The sequence below is a fragment of the Alternaria hordeiaustralica genome, assembly GCF_023758085.1.
Source record: "Alternaria hordeiaustralica strain BMP 2776 chromosome Unknown scaffold_11, whole genome shotgun sequence".
Classification (NCBI taxonomy): Eukaryota; Fungi; Ascomycota; class Dothideomycetes; order Pleosporales; family Pleosporaceae; genus Alternaria; species Alternaria hordeiaustralica.
In genome coordinates, this window is record NW_026056783.1 from 677,910 (window position 1) to 700,555 (window position 22,646).

Consider the following 22,646-nt stretch of genomic DNA (forward strand, 5'->3'; position numbering starts at 1 on the left):
GCGATAAGCAGAGATCTCTCATGAACACAGACGACTTGTCATATTGCACTGACAGCATGAGACTGGGCGAACGACGAGACATGTGACGAAGTTGATGAGCCACATAGTCATTCTACGCATGATTAGTTGTCTGGCGAACGAAGAAGACAACAACACTGACTGCCAATCAATAAGCGGCCAGCTCCTGGAAGGCTTGACGTAGTTCATCGATCCCTAGATACGCTCGTCAAGAGACATGATGAGTGATATGACGATAACGATTTCTATCACACTCGGCGCAACGTCATTTACTGTCAGCATATCACCCACGCCAGTGAAAGGCTTATGCCGGTACACAGACCTAGTACCCTGACCGGGGAAGCGGCTTTGGTGCATGCATCACCTTCCAGGTACGCTCAGACACTCACTTATTTAGGAAACTCACGATACCCCCATCTCACCGTCTCCCACGCCGTCGTGCGTTGTGGAAAGTCGCGCGACGATATATTATCCCCCTCCGTCTAGATCCGACCATGCCCTTCACAGAGCGCAGATCATATGCACAAGTCAACATGCATATTCCTCGCACCTGCCACCAACCCTCCCTTCGCAACCAGGAACGTGCATCTCCCACGACCACGCGTCCCGGAAAGTTCCTTTTTTCTCGTTGGAAAGCGCGTTAGACGGGACGCGGCGGGTGACGAACGATGACGACGATGGAAGTCGTCATGTTGGGGCGTGGGTGGTGCCGAGATGAGACCGTACCGTTTTGTGCAGATCGAGGGTTTGCAGGGGACCCTTTTGTGACAAGGGGGCGAGCATCGTGTTTAGAGGGCTCCAGTGTGGTGGTAGTGGTTTGTAATGGGGTGTAGTAAAGTGATGTACTCAGTGAGCTGAGCGTGTAAGAGGATAGTGCACTCACCGTCATGGTAGTCTGCTTTTGAACGATGATGTTATTGTGATTTCTTTGACTTGTTGAGAAGGCGCTCGTACGAGTATGTTTCTGAATCTATATACAAATGTGCATGAGTAGGCATATCATCTAATATCATTTCCATCGTCTCACATATCTATCTAGCAGGCGGTGTTGCCAGTCTGGGTCAAGAGACCCAGGTTCCACGGCAGCGCGTTGTAGCTCCCGGTCGCCTGAGGATCGATGCCCTGGTACAAGAACCTCATACCACACGGCTTGATCGAAAGCGTCTGGTCAACCTGGGACCTAATCAACTCTCCATGGCTGATACTGTCCGACCACCTGTTTCCATTGGCAAACTCGACATTCGCCTCACCCATGAAGGGGTTCTGCTGGGTAGCGGCAAGCGGCTTCCACTCATCAGCCTCGAGCGAGGAAGACGTCCAGGAGCGGAAGTAACGTAGCCCACCGGGGGAATCTCCTTGTCCGATGCACTCGACAAGTAGGAGATAGGTGCTGTTGTCGACGCGGTACACGGTGGCTGCTTCGAAGAGGTCGTTCTTGTTGGGCTCTGAGAGGGTGATGACAGGCTCGCTCATTCCAGCAGGGAACTGAGCAACGGTCGTTTGGCTGCGGTAGAGGCGGCCGTTGTCATCATGGGAGAAGAGATGGCAGTTGGCTTCGTCGCATACGACCCACATGTCGACCCAGTAGCCTTGCTGAGGGGTGAGAAGGCCCTCTGCAATAAGAGCGGGGGTGCCGTTGGGGTAGAAGACTTCCGGAGCAGACCAGCCTGCAGGGTTGGAGATGTCTGGGTTGGTGCTGTATGCCGCATTGCCGTTCTGATAGACGAGGTACCAGAGCTTTTGGGGAGCGAAGTAGACTTCGAAGTGTTAGCTGGGGACTCTTTCTATTCTCTTCCTGGTGGGTATGGATTTGGAAGAATGCTTTACTTACAAACTTCAGGTGCAGCCCTGTAGCCGGTACCGATGGCGCTCTGGTCGAGATAGTAGAATGGCGCCTCTTGTGCCTTGTCGAAGTCGGTGAAGTTGAAGTACATCAGGTTGTAGCCCTCCTCTTTCGCTGTACTGGCAAAAACGTGGTATACGCCCTCATACTCGATGATTGAGGGATCTTTGATACCAGCGAGGTTGCGACCATCGTTCTTGGGCCTGACTAGGATGTCGCTAGATGTCCAGCTGAAAGTGCTGGGAAGGCCTCCATTCTGCCTGGCAGCCAACGAACGGTGAGGGACTGTTCGAGCCAATGCTGTGGCTACGAGAGCAGCGCCGGCGAGAAGGATGGAACGCATTGTGGTGGTAGATGCTTGACAACGGTGGCTACCGGATTCATGCTGCGTCCTACTCGTTCTTATATAGTCGTTTCTTACCTGGTCCCACCAAGCCCGTCGTGTGGAGCCGAAAGCTGGGGAAAATGTTCATTGACCGGGGTTCGTAGAGGGTGCAATCTATCTGGGGTAACTGCCATCTTGGTTTTTCCGTCTACCTTTCCTTAACCATTCGTTCGTGCCTGTTCGTGATGGGCACTAGCATCTGTTTTAGGCTGTTTGCCTAGTGCGTATATGTAAACAAGCAGATCGGCCATGTCTTTCTCGACCCGTACCGTCGATTCGTCATTTACATCCTGGAGCGTGCTCCGAGCGAAGCAATATGAGGTGGCAACGCTGTATTTCTTTTACACTAACTAAATGATGGCTGCAATCATCGAATCTCGCAGAGTCGCCTTCGAAATCTTGGGCCACCGGGTCGATCATGGCATCCGGAGACAGGTAGTTTTCGGCGAAGGTCCGATCACGTGGCCATAGAGCCGCAGTTCATCCGGTGGTTAACGATAGCTTGTCGTCTTGTCGTCTTGATGCCAGATGGCAATAATTCCGCCTACCACAACGCAGCTTCGGTGAAGAGCACAGGCAAAATCGAGCTAAAGTCGTAAACGCCTCCTCGTGAGCGATGCGTTCGTGTAGGAACGACCGTGACCGGATCCAAGAAGCTTGGAGGCAGGCGGGGGCAACGCCATGCCTAATCCGTTTCGCTATGTCGCGTCGCTTGCACGTGCATCTCCTTTTCGCGATAGCAATCCGAAATTCAGTACTCTCTGCGATGCCGACCACCCGACTTTCTAGTCCAGTTATGAAGCCGTAATTACGTGCTACAATTTCCGAACGCATTAACATTCAGCAGCGAGGAGCAACGCGTTGCCTCTCGTGAACATCAAGGAAAAGCCGCAGCAAAAGCCTGTTTGAATGACTTTTGCGAATTCATATCTGAACACAAGATCACGACCGTCGTTACCATGTCGGCCGAAACAGCTACATCGCAGAGCGCAAGCGCAGCCTCTAGTTACGACCGCGATGCTATAATAGCAAGCATCACCCGATACTACGAACTCCTTTCAAAGACAGTATCGATCAAACCGGCAGAAATCGGATACGCTCGAAAAGGAGGGCGCTCCGACAAGAGCATTCCGCTTTCGAAGCTCCGTCGACTCGGTTTCAACGATCGAATGATCGACTTCATTCGCCACGTACCATTTTGTCACAGCAACGATAGGCCCGTCTTCCCAGACACGACCACACTTAATTATTACCCACACCTTTTTTACTACCCCGAGGAAGATTACAAGCTCGAAGATGCTGACATGACGGGAATGTGGCCGATTGCGGATTCAAGGATACCTCAGGGTATCATCCCACTGTCGGTTCCTCTGGAGGGAAGCTCTCTGGGAACGTGGTGGATGCTGGATACCAACAATGGTAAGTAATATGATGACGAGAAAGACAAGACAATCGGCATGAGTCCTAGTCTGCAGTTTCGCTTCATTTTTGACTCAGCGTTTCATCTTAGGTGAATTGACTGCTCGTGGCCCTTACCTTATGAGACCATTCGAGGAAGTCCCAGAAGACGAAGAATGGCGTTCGTCTCGACCCGTGCCTGCGGTCGCCTATTTCGACGGCTTGTGTCAAGATCTGATATCGCTCCAAATGATACCCTTGCCACACCCTTCTGATCACTGGATGATATGGGAAGCTCGAGATGACGAGATATACGCCTCCGATACCTTCATGTCATGGGCAAAAGTGAGTTTACACGATTCTACTATACACTTCGTCTCCCCCCACCCCCCCTCGCTTGTCGTATTCTCACCGAATGTCTACGAGACTGGATGGATTAACGCGACACCAGGAAGCTAGGGCTATTTATCGACAATGCCACTGGCCCGATTTGCGCTACTTCCAGCGCGCAAAGTGCCGAAGGCTTCTACTTGAGATGTGGGCAAGATATGATGCACATCGAAAAGAGAAATATCGAAACAAGCACGCTCCTGTAGTGGCGACAGAAGAGGCCACAGAAAGAGTGCCAACGCCACCGGTTCTAGAACCAGAGCCATCTGGCAGCGCGCCATGGGGAATGGAGACTATAGTCCCACAGACTGAGTCGGACGGCATGTTTGTGAATACAACGTTGAGGATGTAGCATTAGTTAGCGGTCGTGTACCTCTACTAAGCAACGAGCGACCTCCACCACCTCCCTCCGCCTCCCTCGCCCGCCCTAGTGTAGGTGTTTAGTTAGCAAGGCCTTCAAAATCAAATACCTATCGAACTTTCATCATGCGCTTCCTGGCGCGGGTATATATACGTAAAACTCCTCACAAAGCCCTCTCTCCCACCCCATCCAAAACCAAAACAAAAGTGAGAAACAAAACCAAAAGACCTAAGCCACCATTACACTTCCACCCATCCACCACTCCACCTTAACTCTCCGCCTTCATACTCCCACAACAACTACAAGTCCACCATTCCCTCTCCATGAAAGTCCCACAAACCAGACAATTCCAGCCTAACCTCCCCCTTGCAGGTTCAAACGGCGTCGTCACTTCCCCTCCCCCCTGCCTCCTCAGATCTGTTCTTGGAGGCGGCCGGGGCAAGTTGGGTATGGAGGAGGAAGAGGAGGAAGAGGCAAAGCGTCGGTGTTCAGGAATGGGTTGGGGTGGTTGTTCGGTGGTGCAGATGGAGCAGGCGAGGTGGGCGAGGGGGTTATCGAGGGTACAGGTGGGGCAGGACCAGTGGTCTGGGGGAGGGATGTGTGGGGTTTGTTGGGGCTGGGATGGAGGGAGGGGTTGAGGTTGCGGAGGAGGATCAGGTGTTGATGAGGGGAGGGGTGTTGGGGGGAGACTCTTGTTTCGTCGTTGGTCTTCCCCGTGGGGATGGAAGGTTGATGGTGTTCGTGACGAAGAAGAGGATTTAGGATTCGAAGGCCGTGATGATGATTGGGTGACGAGTCGGGATATAGGTCTTTCTTGTGGCGTTTGTGGCATGCTGCGTATAGGCCGAGCTTTCTTTGACGGTTCATTCTCTGGATGTTCGGGCATGTAATAGCCCCCTTTCCCGTTAGATTTCCAACCCGAGTCGCGTTCGTCATCAAGTTGGACACCATTTTTATCATAGTACCCTCCTGGCAGTGTAGGGCCACTTCCTGGCGGACGGGGAGGTTGAGCAGGGTAATTGTCGACGGACAACCCGTTCTCTGGATCCCAGGCTAGACCGCCGTTTCCTGTTGGCGCACCTAACCTCTGCATTTCCTCTTGGTACATGAGATCTTGCAGGGCTTGCGCGATGGCCCAGTCATTTGCATCGTCTTGTTCTGCAGTCGTTCGGAATCCATTTTGGGCTTGTTGGTCGACCAATGTTCCTGCGTTTGCAGTCCCGCTCGCGCAGCCGTCGGTGATGCTGATCCTACGTGACGCTGCATCGGCGATGACCTTGCGCATATCGACGCCGCGTTGTACAGGACGTGATCCGCCTAAGCGATGTCCTCCGTTACTGGGTTTAGATGCGGCGTGTCGCTTTTCAGCGGCCTTCCTGGCATTGCGGCGCATCTCATCAAGTGGGACTCGTTGGCCACCTAGTTTCTTGCCTTGTCCTAGGAAGCCTTCGCCAGTGTAGCCTTTCATGAGAAGGGTCTGGTGTTCGTCGCGGAGCTCATTCCAGAGGTTGTGGAAGTTGCCGTCGTGGGGGCCAAATACGATGTGGCAAAGTTCATGCAGTAATGTGTCCATGATTTCTTCAAAGGGTAGAAATTGTCTGGCGTCATAGTGATACCTCATGCGGACGAGAATCCTTTCTGTGCGATTTACGTTAAGACCTTGAGAAGTTAGTAAATTTTCCAGTCATAACCTTTGAGATTTACCTAGCAGTCGAGCCGATTCGGGCAGAAATTCGCATAGTGTTTTGACTTTCCAGCCGCGCTTCCTCATAATCGGCTTCACCATGGAAGCTGCCTTGCGAAGCATGTGCAACGCCTCTTTCTCCCTAGGCAGATGCTTCAGATGCTCGTAGGCATCGAAATGCGCGTCGATCTCTTTCATGGTTGGGTTGTGTGAGAGGATACGTGCGCGTTACGTGGTAGATCAACTTGGTGTAGTTGAGAGTTGCAGTAAATGACTCAGTGGATCGGATATGCGCGCGGCCAACTTTGCACAGAAGATATAGGAACCTGGTGGCAGAGCCGTGAACGAAAGGGAAAAGTAAAGAAAGATTGAAGAAAGAGGCGAAGGACGAGGCCAGCCACGTAAGCACTTCACGCGGCCTTTGCTGCTTGACGATGGCAAGGCCAGGTCGTTGATTAAACGACTTCACTCAGACAAAGTAATAACTCGCTGCTATTGTAAATAAGGTAAAGGGCGATCGTCTGCAGGGTCAGCAAGCGCGCATATTTTGTGGGAAGATCTGATGCTAATGTTAGACTTGACCGAGAGAGTGGCGCAACAGCTCAGAGGCCGGTTGTGCCTCTCACGTGCGAGCGTGTGCGGATCCCGTTCCGCGAGTCAGTGCCTGACGTAGTGGACTGGCGGAGTCGTCACACTCAGCTGTCAAAGACTTTGAACCTGGGAGCATCGCACGCTGTCAAGTGGTGTGATATACTGATATATCGTTCTTCTATAAGACATGTCAAACGACGACCAGCAGATTCTGGGCGTGGTGAGTAAGACAACGGACTTTGACTCTGCGCCTCGCTGACGTGGGTGAAGCTCTCCGAGTACACGAAAGACGTCCGCAACTTCACGGGATCGATATGGGACGCCACTGATACGCATTTTGCGCATGTCGCCGGATACATTAAGAAGAGCCTCCCCGAAGGATGGCTGCCAGAACGCGCTCGACCGCGCCCGCCCCCGCCGCCCCCGCATCCCATCACCGGTGCCTACCTGCATCGCCTGCAAGACTGGGTGTCGCGAAATCGGGCTCTGACAGCAGCCATCGTCGCCTTTGTCGGCACTGGGAGTTTCCTGGTATGGAGAGAACAGAAGAAATACAACCGCAAGCGAAGAGTGCGGCGAGCGAGCAATGGGGCAAGGACGGAGGTCGTTGGTGAGTGCTTGAGGAAGGCGCGAGGCAATGGCTCTGACTAACACCAACAGTTCTTGCTGGACCACCCAACTCGCCCATCGTCCGATCGCTAGCCCTTGACCTCGAACGACGCGGCTTCATTGTATACATTGTGTGCTCGACCATGGACGAAGAGCAGCAGGTACTCAGCGAATCAAGAGCAGACGTGCGGCCGCTGCACTTGGATGTTGTGGACACGATGGGCACAAAACAGGCCATTCAGAACTTCAACGAGCTCCTTGTGAAACCGCACGTCGCTGTCCCGGGGACGAGCCCGCACAACCTCAATCTTAGCGGTGTCATACTGGTGCCAGACCTCATCTACCCTACCGGGCCTGTAGAAACGGTGACCCCCGAGCTTTGGTCAGACGCGCTGAATGCCAAAGTACTCAACACCATCGCCGTGACCCAAGCGCTCCTGCCGACCGTCTGTGAGTTTAAATCCAGGGTCCTAATGCTTACGCCCAGCATCATTGCGTCACTACGGCCGCCATTCCATAGCGTAGAGACTGCGATCGTGAGTGCACTCGAGGGGTTCCTGGCATCACTCAGGGCGGAACTGGGAACCCTTGGCATTGAAGTTTTGCAATTTCATCTGGGAACTTTCGATCTCACAAACGTGGGTCCGAAACATCATCTGCAGACCAGAGGGCTTGGGAGCCCACACGCTTGGCCAGCAACTACCAGAGCGCTGTATGCCAACAACTTCGAAGCGCAAACGCGTGTCGCGCAGAACCGGGGGTTGTTAAATCACAGCGGCTCAAGTCTTCGGGAATTGCACAACGGCGTATTCGATGCACTCACGCAGAAGCGGCCAAGGAAGGTATGGCGCGTCGGACGTGGTAGTGTGACATACGATCTGGTGGGTAATTGGGTACCGGCTGGGATTGTTGGGTGGATGATGGGGTTAAAACGTGTGTCCCTGGACACAGCGTCCGAGCCGAAGCTAGAGGATAGCGTGCAACTGCAGTCGTGGGAGAGGATCGATGCGATCGCCTAGACGACGGACCCCAGAACCTAGACAACAACTCGACGATGTGGAGAATCACTAAGATGATCACGATGCGCAACGTCATAGACGGACTGTGCCTGCGGGAGTGCGTGGCATCGGCGTGACCTGAAGATCGCGCGCGGCGCTGCAAGATCACGAGATTGAGATGGTGTATTGGCCCAAGGACGGGCACGCAGGGCGAGCGTAGTGGCCGATGGCATCACGTAAAAGACCCTGAGCCCCTTGCCGGCACGGGTCTCAGCGAGTGTTCCCTGCATGGTTAGATTTGCAGGCACGCAGAGAATCCAGTCGACGAGCGGTATATAGTCACGGCGATATAGGCAGAAACAGCGCGCTCTTGACGTGAAGCGTTGCAGGAACAGTGGTTCGCAGGACGGGCAGCAGTTAAATGAGCAAAAGTCTGGAACATGTTCCGCTCCACAAGTGCCATGAGCAAATGAAGTGACGCGAAGCATGTGCCACCCTATTGACGGCCAGCACCCGAAACGGAGGCAGGCCGAGAGGGGAATACGGATGGCGTGCGGATAGACTAGTGAAACGGCACTGGGGGAGGTATGTAATGGAGGCAGCTGGAGGCGATGGTGTACACGATAGCAAGTGGGTGAAGGAAATGAGAGTTTGGTAGCTGGGAGCATGGAGATGTGAAAAGCAATGGCATTGTCAGCGCGCGAGAGATGAGTGTGCATGCGTGCATCGAGTGGCTGCGTGTCAGGGCGACGGCGCGGTGGGTCAACGTCGTCGCGATGCAGGGCCGACTGGTGGTAGCGGACCCTATTGGCGAGCAGGGAGCATCCCCGGCCCACCTGAGGTTTCAGGAGGTGTAGGTTTAGCTATTCTTGCACGCGAGGCAGCATAGAACATCGCGACGCCCCAGACACTGCTCAGGGCCTGCAGTCCATCACTGATCCCTCGACGCTTGCTGTCGTATCCGCTCCTTCGCGCTGCTTTCATTCTTCATGGTGCCGATTGCATCCACGCCCTCCCAAAATACCCCCCAGACCACCCACCGCTCTTATCACGGCTGCTTTTCCCGCACGCGCTGCTCAGCCCCGTGTCTCCCGCATTCATCCCTCCAGGCGGCTTCGACGGCTTCTTTTGCCCGGTCGCGCGCATGACGGCCCAGCGTCATCAATCTTCCGCCGCACATTCCATGAACCACTAGCCCGCCTGCCACTTCCTTCACCATGGCAAACCGCACCCAACGCCCGGGCGGCCTCGACTTCCGCTCTCAGTCCTTCGACCCTCCCACCACCGCCAACTCGCTCACCTCTAACCACCTCGGCCTCGGAAACCTCGCCAGCGCCAGCATGAGCAATCTGTCCCTCGGCTCCGACCTGCCCAGCCCGCGCACCGGCGAAGCGCCGCCCGCTCTCTCCCCTCTGGACGCCCTCGCCCTCCAGGGCCGCCTGCTCGCGAAGCGCTTCGAGCAGCAGGACAAGACAGGCCGCCGCCTCAGTCGCCTCGCGCCCCTCACCATCCAGAACGAGTTCGGCAACCGCGGCGGCTACTTCTCGTCCCTCTCCAACTCGACCGTCAACTCGCCCAACGAAGATGCAGGCCCCGTCCGCTCCCCGCGCCCCGAGGCCTCGCCCCGCCAGGAGATATCGTCGGACAAGCGACACCAGTCCTACTACCCGCAGTTTGGCATGGACGAGCCCGAGCCCCAGTACGCCATTGGGCCGCTGCAGAGCCCCATGGCCACCATCGCCGAAGCCAGTCCTGCGACGCCTCCCCAGAGCTACTTCGACATCCCCAGGTCGCGCTCCCCCGATTCGGTAGAGCCACACATCGGACTGCGCGAGGCCACGCCCGTCAGTCCCCATCTCCCGGCCGCTCCTACCTCCCACATGTTCCTCAGCCCGCAGAGGAAGCGCTCTGGCGACTCGCAGCATTCCCAGCACTCGCAACAATCGCAGCCCCGCTCGGCACCTCGCTCCAACCTGCTCCCACCGCGCTCGTCCAGCTCCCTGCACTCGAACCGCTCACCGAGCATCCGCTCCGCCGCTGGCACATACGACGATGTCGAGGACATGTCTCTCAGCGGATCCTACGACTCCCTGCACCAGACGCGCAACCTGTCTCCCAGCTCCAGCCTATCGAGAGCCCAGTCTCCCTTCACGCCTGCCACCGGTCCTACCATGATTCCCCGATCACCGTCAGCTGCGTCCAACTACTCGGTCGATGGCGGCAGTCTCCCGCGCCCTGCCTACAACTTCTCAAGACCCAACTTCTCACGCCCCACAAGCCGGCAGAGCGTGCGTCCGTCATTGGACGTAAGGTCAGATGCCGGACCCTCGCGACAGCCGTCTGAGGAGAGCGTGAACATGAGGCCCTCCTTCGACGACCAGCTCCGCCGACAGGACTCTAACGATATCCCTACTGCTCATTACGCCAACGAGCAAGTCCACACTCCCGTTAGCATGGTAAGCGAGGACTTCCGCCGGTCCGGCGAGTTCGGCAACAACCCAGCCCCGTCCTACACATACACCAGGTTCAACCTCCCTCGCGGCAGGGCCGTCGACCGCAAGTCTGTCGGCATTGAGGACTTTTTCAAACGCGAGATCAAATGGGACCAGCCTGGAGGCCAGCCTAACCAGACTCAGGCGCGACCTCCTTCACCCGAATCACCGCCTCGTTCTTTCGACCAAACACGCCAGCAACAGCCACAAGCCAGGCGGGATGCCTCCTTCGACCACGGTACCCCGTCCCTCACATCCAGCAACAGCACTATCCGCGCGCGGACAGCCGGGTCTGTTGGGGAAGTCACAGCGCAGCAGCACTGCGACATGGGACTGGAGCTTCATGAAGCTGGTGAGCTACTCAAGTCTACCTATCATCTTCGTCTTGCAGCTCGCGCAGGTCTTCCAGAAGCCATGTTCTGGTATGGCCTCGCTTGCCGTCACGGCTGGGGCATGCGTGAGAACAAGTCCGAAGCATTGCAATGGCTACGCCGCGCCGTTGACTCCGGTCAGCTAGAAGTAGCCGACGATGAGGACCAATCCAAGCACGGGCAGCCGACAGACCTCACCAAGAAGAAGCGCCACCGCGCTCAATACGCTGTAGCCATCTACGAGCTTGGCAAATGCTACGGAAACGGCTGGGGTGCTCCTCAAGACAAGTCCCTCGCACTGCGATGCTACGAGATTGCTGGAAACTGGGGCGACGCCGATGCTCTCGTCGAAGCCGGCTACTGCTATGCCGAAGGCGTCGGCTGCAAGAAGAACATGAAGAAGGCAGCCAAGTTCTATCGTGCAGCCGAAGCCAAGGGCGTCAGCATGGTGGGCAACAGCTGGATCTACAAAGATAAATACATGGACGACGGATCCACCACCTCGGATGAGCGGTCCGTTCGCTCAGGTCGTTCCACCACCAAAGACCACTCCAAAGACAAGAAGGCTCGCGACAAAAGCAGGACTCGCACCATCTTTGGCCGCAAGAAGAGCGCGGCTGAACCTCTCCCTCCTATGGCTTGATCCCACCACCATCTCGCCTTGTACATGTGTCCACGAACCTTTCCTTTCACAATCTCTTCTCGCGCACGGCGTCTGGGTTTAAGCTTTGGAGGTCAAAACATTTTGCCTTTCGAATACCCCATATTAACGAAATCACCTTTGCCCGGCGCATAGGCTTGGCCGCTCTTACTCTTTACTTTGGCCACCCCGCGCTTCAGCGACATTACCTGTTTTGAACCACCGCCTTTTTGATCGAATATCTTCGACATGTCGATGTACCACCTACCTTTCCTTTTTCGTCTCTCCGGGCTCGGTTTTCCATTCGTTTCCTTTGTTTATACCATTGTGCGTTTGTGCGGTGTGCCCATGGGCCGCCATTTCCTTTCCTTTTCCTTATCTTGATTGGACTCTCGAGGAAGTTCATGTGTACGTAAAGTCTAATTTACCGGTACTGGTGTACCTGGGCTGGGCTAGGCTAGGGTTGGCAAGAGGAAAGCTCTCATCTCTGACGTTGGAAGACAGTGTCATTTCTCTATCTGGGTCACGGCTGCTTTCCATTTGGCAAGAAAAAGGGATTCGGGATTACTAAAGGCTGTGAATAGGGTGGTTTTTCCTCTGTTGATATCCCAGAGCGTAGCTAGCTAGCAAGCAAAGTCTCTTCCTTCATACCTGATGATGGGTGTGTGGAAGGGAGGAAATTGAAAGTTGAAGATGTATAACTACGCTTGCACTTTTGGCTGGTGATTGTGTTGGTGACTTCGATACTGATACAAGTCGATAAAAGTGATGCACTGCGCACAAGCACAGCTTGGGCAGCAATCGGGCTGATAGTCGTGCGTGCTCGTTTGACCGGTGCGACTTCCGTCATCCCATCCTCATCCGACGTTTCCTTCTCCGCCCGTCAATCACCACGAACAACAAATGAACTGATGCCCTTCAAGTTCCTGCTCTATCCCCGTGCGCATTCTGCAAATGCTGGACATATCAGCACTATCTGTGTACATGACGGCATGTCCATGTTTGACCGCATCAGCCAAGGGCGCAGGGTCCGCAGCCAACGAGATCGCGCGCCCTTCGGAATCACTTCGATCACACGTGAATTTAAGCTACGTTTTTCATGGCTATATGCGGTGGCCTGAGGAACGTGAAGGTAGGGTGTTCGTAGAGTAGTCGGGCGCCGATATCGCATCATTGTGGTGTCTGTAGGTAAAATATATGGCAAGTTCTTTCACCAAAGACAGTTCGCACATCAATTCCTGTCTTCCTCTTCAAGAAGTCCATCTGAAGATAATGTGAGAGGTCTGCGCGCGGTAATTCCCGGGCTGAGTGCAGAGTCAACTGGTTTTCTTCGAGCTTCCGCCACCGCTTCACCTCTCGTCCGTCTCTGTGACAACCAGCGCTCACTTTAAACACCACGTCCACAGCTTAGCACCTCTGCTACCCGTCCCAGGCAATCCTTCGTCCTACTGCGATCTTACGACAACTATCCTGAAGGCCAATCCCATCATGCCTTCACTAAAGGACCTCAATTGCGCCATCGAGCTATCCGGGAGTCAACAAGCATTGCGAGAGTTCGGCACCATATACGGCGACGGCTTCGTAGAAACTTTCGTTCCCGTACCCAGCAAGCCACAGTCTTTCTCCATCCACCTCACTTCCAACAAGTTCATCGCTCCAGGCGTCGCCATCTTCGTCTACGTCGACGGTGTTTACCAGTGCAACCGCAATAGGCAGGACTTGAAGCTACGGAAGCCTTCCGATAGTCGCTCTCTTGTCGACTTTCGCGTAAGGCAGAAGGAAGAAAGACAAAAAGATGGATCGATGATTGCGAGGGAGTGGGCTTTTGATAAACTCAACATTGGTATGTGTTGCGAGGACTTCATAGAACCGCGGTCTTCTAACTATTCACAGCTTCAGCGGATGATGCACCGAACATTTGTTCGCCAAACATTCTCGACAACATAGGCTGCATCGAAGTCGTCGTTCTACGATGCGCCGGTACGCGCAATGCCAACTCTGCCTCAGCGATGAACTTTGATGGAGCAGGAGACTTCCCAGATCACCGGTTTGGCGTAGACGATAGCTCATCGCCATCTAACGAGAGGTCTATGTACGATGATAGAGGGCCATTCTTCAGCAACTTTGGCAATAGCCATGGTCCACCACCGCCTCTCCCGTCCTATCGCTCCCCATACGCCGAAACGGTACGTAGCCCGCAAGGCTCGACATCGAGAACTCATCGCACTACATACCAAGCTCAGGAGCTCTTCCCTCCGGCACCTATTTCGCACCACTCGCGGCCACATTCCAGATACTCAGAGCCTATCAGTCCGGGGGCGCGGCGCACCAACGACCTTCCTCCATCAGGTTTCCAGTACGGCAGCGGTCCTATCCCGCGTGACGGAGAACCATATAACACGCATCCTCCTCATGTCGGAGCGGTGCAACCTCCTACTGTGGATCCAATGTGGTTGAACAATCTTCTTACGACAGCAGTCAAGCAAGGAGTGGAAGAGTCGCGACGAATGGACACACAATCAGAAGGACAGGCGAAGTACAAGGAAACAAATCTTGATGCGAAGTCTGCACCACCAGGAGCGTGGCCTGAATCTCCTCTCGGTGCTCAAGCACAACCACATCAACACATAGAGCAGCCAGCTTTTTCCTCACGCGACCACCAGAGTGAGCACGGTTCAAACTGGGCAAAATCTCAGCCTGGCTGGGGCGAACGACCTCCACGAAGTAGAGCAGGGACCCATGTTACCTGGAACGCTGAGCCCGCTTTCGAGACCGACTCCTCCAGTGTCGGTGCATGGAACTCTCGGGAAGAGACCCCGTCCGACGCCTGGGACACTGGAGATACTTGGCCGACCGACAAGGCAGCTGAATGGGACGCCTCCAGTCAACAGGGAAGACTCTGGGTGACTAACCCTCCCAGTCACTATCATCTGAGGTCTAGCTCCCCAGTCACTCTTCCTAAACACGATCGACGGCGCTCGAAGCACGAAGCGAAACGGAGTTCACGTTCCAAATCGCGATCAAGACGTTCACGCCGAGATCGGGAAATCACTTCTTCAGAAGAAGACAGCGGGAGTTGGGATCGTCTCGAACGGCCTTCAGACTCTGTGGTCTCGCTGAGTAGCTCCGACGCTACTCTCCAACCATCGCGTTCTCGAAGCCGGGTACAGCCTTCACGACGAAGATCGAAGAGCCATTCTCGGCTTTCCAAGTCGGTACAGCGCGATCATGAGCGAAAGCCATCGAAGCATTCCCATCGTCACCCATCTTCGAGACCTGTGGATGCTGTCCCAGTCGCTGGGCCTGCACCTTCAGTCATCACACGAATGACACCGACGGTAATGAATGCGCCCCCTTCTGTTCCCACGGAACAAGTACAATCACGACAGCCCAGTGCTTACGCTGGCCCGCCTGCTTCTGCAATGCCTACTCCAGAGTGGGGCGCTGCTGTGCATGAGACGATAAGAAAGCCTAGTAATGTTCCGAGCAACATGTTCCCAGCCCCGTACGCACCATCGATGAAAGAATTTGTTCAGAGAACAGCTGGTGAGAAATTAGGAGAGAATCAGCCACCCTCGATTGCGTCTTGGGGTGACGATAGGAAAGATCACACTGTCAAGGCTTCTTGGGGCAAAGAACTTGAAAAGGATACCGGCTGGGGTAACAGCAGTGACAACGGTTGGCAAGATAAGAACCCAAAGCAGAGTGACAAGAAAGGCTGGTACTCAACCGACGACGACCAGGCCGGAGGCTGGAGCAAGACAGATGAAAATAAGAAGACTCAAGCGGACAGTGACTGGAATAGGAAAGACAACGGCTGGGACAACCCCCCATCCTCACCAAAACAAGAGCGAGTCGACAAGATGAACGACTGGGCCGGTCTCAAATCCGCCTTGACATCCGCTTTTGCCAACCCACCAGCCCCAGCACCAGCCCTAGCACCAGCACCAGAAGACGCCTGGCCTACCCAACCATGGAGTTTCCCCGCCGACAACGCCGTACAGCCTGTTATTCAACAGCCTGTGAGCACACCTGTTACCTCCGCCCCAGTACCACCTGTACCTGACAGGATTACTCCACCCAACCGACGCATGAGCAACAAAACGCTCTCAAGATACCGTCCCAATCACAACTTCCCCTCCCGCATCCATCCCAAACCCACACCAAACTTCACGGCTCAACCACACTGGCAGTTCCCTCCTCCATCCACGTCTACACCCAAGAACGTCCTGCGTACCACCTCCTCAGACTCCACATACATCGCCCCCGCAGAACCACGTCTCACCATCAGCAAATCCACGTCCAGCAAAAGCGGTATCAAACACGCCGTCCGCGCGGGTAAAGCAACGGAGTACGGTCACGTAGTTGGTCGACCGGAGTATCTAGATCGTTTGGAGAAGCCGTATGCGGTGTTTCGGTTCAAGTATCGGAGTGAGGGGGTGTTGAAGGGGTTGGGTGTACTTGGGGAGGGTGGTGTGGATGGCAGTAGTGGGGAGAAAGAGAAAGCAGAGAAGTTGAAGAGTGTGCCGCAGGAGGAGTTGATTGCGAAGATGTTGGCTTTGGAGAGGAAGTTGAAGGGTAAAGATGATGGGGAGGGTATTACTGGTGGTGGGAAGGAGAGGAAACACAGTAAGACTCACATCGATAAGGAGAAACAGAAGTCGAAGCAGAGGCGGTCGAGTGAGAAAACGGATGTGCGTGGCGATGGCCGGATCAAGAACTTTACAGAGCAGTGGGTGGAGCGGCATTCGAGAGATCCGAGTGTGAAGGCGAAGAGTGCGGTTGCTAAGGAGGTGGGTTGGGAGGGAGATAAGGAGAGGAAGGAGAAGGAAGTAGTGGGAACGTGGGGACAGGATGCGAATGAGGGATGGGGAGGTGGAGATGTGACATGGTAGGAACGACCCTAGGTGGTCGATCTTCGGATCGACAACAGGAGGACTGGATGTGTAAGTGTATTCTGTACGTATAGACATCGTTATACATAGACAAGACAACATCATTGTCAACTCTAGCTACTACCCCTCTCTCCCCACGATCAAAACTTAGCGAGTTCATCTTCACTCCCCTCCCCATCGACATCCACCCACCTCCGTTTCCTCACTTCCAAACCCCCTAGACATCTTCTCTTCGCCGCACTGTCCTTCGCTGGTGTACCCTTCCTTGTCCACTCCCTCTTTATCCGTTTGTGGAATGCTTTCCGATCGGCTTTCGATGTGGATTTGCTGCCTTTGTCGCTACTGCCGTCATCATTGCGGACTTTGGGTGTTCGGTAGGTGGTGAAGGGGACAGCAGTTCGTGGGGTGACTGGCTCGTGGGCACAGTTCAAGGATGGAGTTGTTGGGTTGGGTGGTGAAGGGAGGAGTTCGTCTTCGGTGGTGGTGCCGATAAGGTCGAGGGATGGGCTTTTCCGATGGGAAGAGATATGCGTATTTTGCGGATTCGGTAGTTGGATCGTGTCAGGCTTGATAGTTTCTGAGAGTCTGATGTTCATGTTGTGAGGGTTATGGTCGTTCTGGAGCTCGTCTTCGGTTTCTTGTGAATCGGGTATTACTTCGGCGAGTGGTGTTGCATGCTTTCGTGTTCGAAGTGTGGTTGGCGAAGAGAAGGCTGGCTCAGCTTTTATCGCTATGCAAGAAGATTCCCGGACTGGTGTTGCGATATCGTCTTGCGTCGGTAAGTCTACAAGCAAGTCGCTTTGTAGTGTATCCTCATCGATCAGATCCCTCGTCTCGATGGACGGCAGTATCACATCTCCTGATGTGTCTAAAAGTGTATTGTCGTCGTCGTGGTTTACCGGGAGTTGATCTTCGTCGGAATCATTGCCAGCAAGAGATAGCAGATCGCGGTCATCGTCATCATAATGCGTGCTCGACGAACGCAGATTCTGAACACCATCTTCTGTCGACCGGACAAGGCTCTGATGATAATCTTCATGCTCGGATGAACTTGGTGTCGGCAGATGGTGCGGCGGCTTTGATACAACGGGATGGTGTTCCTTGGAGATCTGACTCTCCTCAACAACGCGACCACCCGTAGGAGCTACAGCAGACTCTTGCAGGTGAAGATTCTGGTCCTTGATCAAATTCCAGCGGCTGTGAAGTGCAGCCATTGGCCATTCCTTCCACTTTTGTTGGCCGTCTTTGATGGCCGCCCATGGCACACCGTCTATTCTCTTGCGCTTGCTTATGTATACGTCGTCTTCCCGAGTGAAGTGATATTTCCTTGCAGTCCTGGGGACGCGCCTCTGGATTTCAACACGCGGACTAGTCCGACGAGGTCTCGTTGGTGAGCTCTCATCCGGTCTTGTACGGATTGAGGCGGCAGATCCTCCACCAGCGACTTTCATCGAGATATTTTCTGCATGCTGGTCTGTCTCTCTCGCTATTGGTGCTGTCGTATAGCCCGGGAGAGGACTCGATTGGGCGACTGGAACTCGGCGTGGTTGTACAGATAGAGGTGGAAAGAACCATTTCGGGTCCGTCGCAGGCGCTACCTTGTCATCCGTTGTTACTGGAGTAATCGGCGGGGGAGCAGCGTTCGCGAAGAGCATCGGGGCGTTCGGCAGTATGAAGCCGCTGACGGCTTGATGTATCGCTTGATTGATTGTCTGCAGTAGACTTGCATGAAAAGCGGTTTGTGCTTGCTGCCCCGCAGGTGTTTGTGGAAACTGAACATGGCGTAGGATGTCTGCGGTGGAATTCGGAGGATAGGGTGTTTGCGGAGTGCCAAAGTGCGGTATGGATGTTGATGGCAAGTCTGGTTGAGATATTGCAGGCTGGGGCGCATTGGTCTCGGTGGCTGCGGTCTTTTGTTTGCTCGTGTCTTGCTCGGGCGATCCAGCAGCCTTCGGCCTGCCCAGCTGCGGGGGTGCCAGTTCGTCTTCCGAATCTTCTCCCTCTCCTTCCTGCTCGTCCTCTTCATCATCCTCCAGATGGCTCCTAGATCCCATTACTACAGTTTCCAGTAGCGTCTTCTCTTTGCCATTGGCCCGACGCTTTATTCTTCGCAGATGGCCTCTATCCACAACCACCCTGTTTGTGTTGAAGTCGATCTCGTCGCTTTGGGATGGATTCATATTTCCAAACTTCTCAAATATCGACTCAAATCGGCTTTTGAGCTTCTGTTGTTGTTTCTGCTTGGCCTTGATGTATTCGGCATTGTCTTCGTCGACCTCGACTGAGTGCAGTATGCGCATGCGCTTTGCCGGCGGTTCCATGGCGCGTGTTGCCGCGCACTTTAGCAGCGAGCATGTGTCTCAACCAGCGTAAGGGCGGTGTAAAATAGGGGTCGGTGTGTGGGTGGTGGGCGTTTGCGTGTAAGACAGTTTCTGATTGCGATGCTATGATTGACGCGAACAGCGAGACGCGACGCGGTTTCCTCGGCAGGCACCCGACACTTAGCGGCAGCCCCACCCGCATGCAGGTGATCGCCAGTGAACCGCAACCGTCATTCCGTCAGCGCCTTGGAATAGACGACCTCTCTCCAAGCATGATGAACCACAGCTCATGACAACATGGCCATCGACAAGAAACAGACAGCCCTGGCCTGTCAGAAATGCCGCACGCCCATAGACATCGACGCCTCCATCGACCAGCTCAACCCGGCTGCCTTTAAGCTGTTGACTGGTACAGATCTATTCTGCATACTACCACGCATCAGACTAACATATTATAGACTCGACAGTATCAGGCCAACAGCCAGCATCACGCATATCCCCCAACCGCCAGTCGCGCCCTCCGAACCCGCCCGAACACCTCAAGACATATCAAGATGCAACCAAAGACGCCAGGAACCCGACCTTCAAGCGCAACATCCAAGGCGCACCGCCCTCAGGACCCTCAAATGGCCCTCAGAACCCCGCCATGTCCTTCATCGACGTACACATGTCCGAGTCGATGATAGACCCACCCTCTGCGGCTGTCCGTAGTCCCGATCGGAAATCACAAGCAGGCGAGACGAAGCCGAATGCGAATGACAAGACACGAAGGAAGAGCTTCTCAAATGGACTGGGCATACAGGGAGGTGCGAGTCTGTCCGATACACTGGAAACAACAAACCGCATGTTCGAGATACTATCAGCACGCTCCGACGTCGACCACCCCATATGCGTAGAATGTACCGAGCTGCTCATCGAGGGCCTGCAGAAGCGCCTAGGCGTCGCCACCCGCGAACGCGACGCATACGTCGACTACCTGCGCCGCGCCAACACCGACGTGCCCAGCGCCGAAGAAGTCAAAGCCGCCGAAGCCGCCCTCAAAGCAGCCAAGAAAGCCGAAAGCACCGCCATCACGCAGCTCGAGAGCCTCGAAGCCGAAAAGGCCGAACTAGACGCCCAGCTCGCCGCCCTAGAAGTCGAGAGTCGGATCCTCGACCAAGAAGAAAGCGAGTTCTGGAAGAGCAGAAACGCCTTCAACACCACCCTGACCACTATCCAAAATGACCGCGACGCTCTAGCCACGCGATACGCGCACGATGCGCAAATTCTGAATCAGCTACAAAGAAGAAGTGTATACAACGACACCTTCAACATAACCCACGACAACCACTTCGCCACCATCAACGGCCTCCGCCTCGGCCGCCTGCCAAACCCGTACGTCGACTGGCCCGAAATCAACGCTGCATGGGGTCAAACCTGCCTCCTCCTCGCCACACTAGCCGACCGACTAAACTACAAGTTCGACGGCTACGAACTCTGTCCCATGGGCTCTACATCCACCATCACGCGTATCGAAACCAAAGGCGGCACCGGAAACACAGTGTCTGAATCAACACGCCAACAACCTCAATCCACAAGCGCCAACTCACCCCAAGTAACAAGACAAAAACTCGAACTTTACTCCTCCGGCGACTTCCCTATTAACTTTGGGTTTCTACATAGAAAGTTCGATACGGCTATGGTGGCGTTTCTGGAATGTCTGCGGCAATTGGGCGAGTTTGTGGAGAACTCTGCTGCTGCGCCGTCGCACGTTGTAGGTGGTGTTGGTGCAGGTATAGCAGCGCCTGGAGGTGGGCCACCAGGAGGCGTCAAGATGCCGTATGAGATACAGAAAGATCGCATTCATGATCAGAGTATCAAGTTGGCGTTGAATAAGGATGAGGGATGGACGAAGGCGTGCAAGTATACGTTGACGTGTTGTAAGTATCTGCTTGCGCATGCGAATAACGTGGAGAGTTTGGGGGCGAGGCGGCGGTAGGGTAGTTGAGATTAAGTTTGGGGAATGTGTGGTTTGCTTGTTTGATTAGATACCCCGTTGATCATTTTTGTGTTTATAGAGTTGGCATACTCTCTCTGTTATGGTATTGGATGAGCATGAGAAGTGGCTATGTATTGGTATATTGATACGACAGTCTTGTGCGTCTACTCACTTTTTTGTGGGAACTAGGGAATGAGTATTCTGCGTCAAGTGCTCTCAACTTCCAATTACCCTCCCCGACGGTGCAACGTAAGTAGAATATCAATTTTCATAACTAGGCGATCACGTTCGAACTTAGAAGATGTATTTTTATTCAATATAGAGATTGGATAGTCAACTCGATCATCACAGGTCAAGCTACGATGGCTGCGTTGATGAATGTATTACTTTGTTTCATTTATCTCGTCGCGCAGATGTCTAAACAAGCGAACTATAGAGAGCGGAAGAAGAAAAACAAGAGAAACGTCTACATGATATCGCACTTTGCAGGCAATCCACACGGACCCTCCTTATCCTTCTCTTCCGGCCCCTTCTGCTGAGGCTGCGATGAAGAAGCAGCGGCAGGAGCAGATGTAGCAGCAGCAGGCGCAGCAGCAGTAGTACCGTTAGTCGTCGCTCCCGCTCCATTTACTCCCTCGACGCTCTTCTCACCCACAGCATCGCCAGCAGTCTTTCCGCCATCTAGTCACTGGTGGGCCTTAGCAACGGCCTCGTAGAAAGCCTTACCCTGAGCCTTGGCAATGTTAAGCTCAAGCTCAGAGGGCTGCCTGCTACCGTCACCAGCGGAGAAGGTACCAGCGCCCCAAGGGCTACCACCGTGAACCTCATCGAGGTTAGCAAGCATGCTGAACGCAGTCTTGTATCCGAGCGGCACGTAAATGAAACCGTGGTGCACAAGCGTGCTCATGCTGGTGATAGCAGTGGTCTCCTGGCCGCCACCGAGGGTACCGGTCGACACGAAGACACCGGCGTATTTGCCCCAGAAGGCGCCTTGTTGCCATTGCTTGCCGGTCTTGTCCCAGAAGGTCTTGAATTGTGCGGGGAAGTTGCCGTAGCGGGTGGGGATACCGAAGAGGATTCCGTCGAACTCCTCGAGGACGGCGGGGTCATCGAGAGTGGGGATCGAGGCGTCCTTGGGGGGTGCGTACATCTTGTCGAGGACGTCTTGGGGAAGGGTCTCGGCGACTCTGGGAGGGGGTTAGTCATGTTCTTTGAGTGAGATGGGGGATGGTGATGTGGCATGTGCAAGTGCAATTGCCAGCAGGAAGATTATAGTGTTCGAGATATGGAGAAGGGGATACATACTGGAAGAGCTTGGCGTCACCACCAGCCTCCTTGATACCCTCCAACTCAGCATCGGCCTATTCATCTGTTAGCAGAAGCCCTCATTCCAAGTCGTCAGTCGAGTGGGGAGCCGTTTCGCAACCAACAACAGCTCCCCATCTCAACACAATCGCAACATACCATCTTCTTGATGTGGCCGTACATGGAGTAGTAAACGATCGCGATCTTGGGAGCCATCTTGAATAACTTCCGAGGGGGTATCACAAAGAACGAGTAGAGTACGACGATGAGAGAGAGATGAGTATGTAGTGAAGAAGTAAAGAAGAGAGCTTTCGGGGTGGGGTACGCACCTTCTACTTATACCCAGCTCCAGCACCAGCACCACCGG

At 54.4% G+C, this 22,646-nt stretch overlaps 8 protein-coding genes across 8 annotated transcripts; 5 read left to right on the forward strand and 3 right to left on the reverse strand.

Annotated features, from left to right (window-relative positions):
- Nucleotides 1-1,053: 1,053 nt before the first annotated feature.
- J4E84_006155 (uncharacterized protein) lies at nt 1,054-2,204 on the reverse strand (the record flags this gene model as incomplete). Its single annotated transcript, XM_049388746.1, has 2 exons — nt 1,054-1,775; nt 1,850-2,204. 2 exons carry the CDS (start codon nt 2,202-2,204, stop codon nt 1,054-1,056), a joined length of 1,077 nt encoding a protein of 358 aa, XP_049243645.1.
- Nucleotides 2,205-6,857: 4,653 nt separating this feature from the next.
- J4E84_006156 (uncharacterized protein) lies at nt 6,858-8,298 on the forward strand (the record flags this gene model as incomplete). Its single annotated transcript, XM_049388747.1, has 3 exons — nt 6,858-6,890; nt 6,941-7,280; nt 7,331-8,298. The coding sequence occupies 3 exons, from the start codon at nt 6,858-6,860 to the stop codon at nt 8,296-8,298; spliced, it is 1,341 nt and encodes a 446-aa protein (XP_049243646.1).
- Nucleotides 8,299-9,494: 1,196 nt separating this feature from the next.
- J4E84_006157 (uncharacterized protein) lies at nt 9,495-11,783 on the forward strand (the record flags this gene model as incomplete). The annotated part of the gene is made up of 1 exon (XM_049388748.1): nt 9,495-11,783. One exon carries the CDS (start codon nt 9,495-9,497, stop codon nt 11,781-11,783), a length of 2,289 nt encoding a protein of 762 aa, XP_049243647.1.
- Nucleotides 11,784-13,268: 1,485 nt separating this feature from the next.
- Nucleotides 13,269-14,411, forward strand: J4E84_006158 (uncharacterized protein; the record flags this gene model as incomplete). The annotated part of the gene is made up of 3 exons (XM_049388749.1): nt 13,269-13,623; nt 13,674-13,966; nt 14,259-14,411. 3 exons carry the CDS (start codon nt 13,269-13,271, stop codon nt 14,409-14,411), a joined length of 801 nt encoding a protein of 266 aa, XP_049243648.1.
- A 651-nt stretch (nt 14,412-15,062) lies between these two features.
- Nucleotides 15,063-16,675, forward strand: J4E84_006159 (uncharacterized protein; the record flags this gene model as incomplete). Its single annotated transcript, XM_049388750.1, has 2 exons — nt 15,063-15,067; nt 15,175-16,675. 2 exons carry the CDS (start codon nt 15,063-15,065, stop codon nt 16,673-16,675), a joined length of 1,506 nt encoding a protein of 501 aa, XP_049243649.1.
- Nucleotides 16,676-16,815: 140 nt separating this feature from the next.
- Nucleotides 16,816-18,996, reverse strand: J4E84_006160 (uncharacterized protein; the record flags this gene model as incomplete). The annotated part of the gene is made up of 1 exon (XM_049388751.1): nt 16,816-18,996. The coding sequence occupies one exon, from the start codon at nt 18,994-18,996 to the stop codon at nt 16,816-16,818; it is 2,181 nt and encodes a 726-aa protein (XP_049243650.1).
- A 297-nt stretch (nt 18,997-19,293) lies between these two features.
- On the forward strand, nt 19,294-20,974 carry J4E84_006161 (uncharacterized protein; the record flags this gene model as incomplete). Its single annotated transcript, XM_049388752.1, has 2 exons — nt 19,294-19,405; nt 19,455-20,974. The coding sequence occupies 2 exons, from the start codon at nt 19,294-19,296 to the stop codon at nt 20,972-20,974; spliced, it is 1,632 nt and encodes a 543-aa protein (XP_049243651.1).
- A 685-nt stretch (nt 20,975-21,659) lies between these two features.
- On the reverse strand, nt 21,660-22,495 carry ALTA7 (Minor allergen Alt a 7; the record flags this gene model as incomplete). The annotated part of the gene is made up of 3 exons (XM_049388753.1): nt 21,660-22,161; nt 22,280-22,335; nt 22,439-22,495. 3 exons carry the CDS (start codon nt 22,493-22,495, stop codon nt 21,660-21,662), a joined length of 615 nt encoding a protein of 204 aa, XP_049243652.1.
- Between the last annotated feature and the right edge of the window lie 151 nt (nt 22,496-22,646).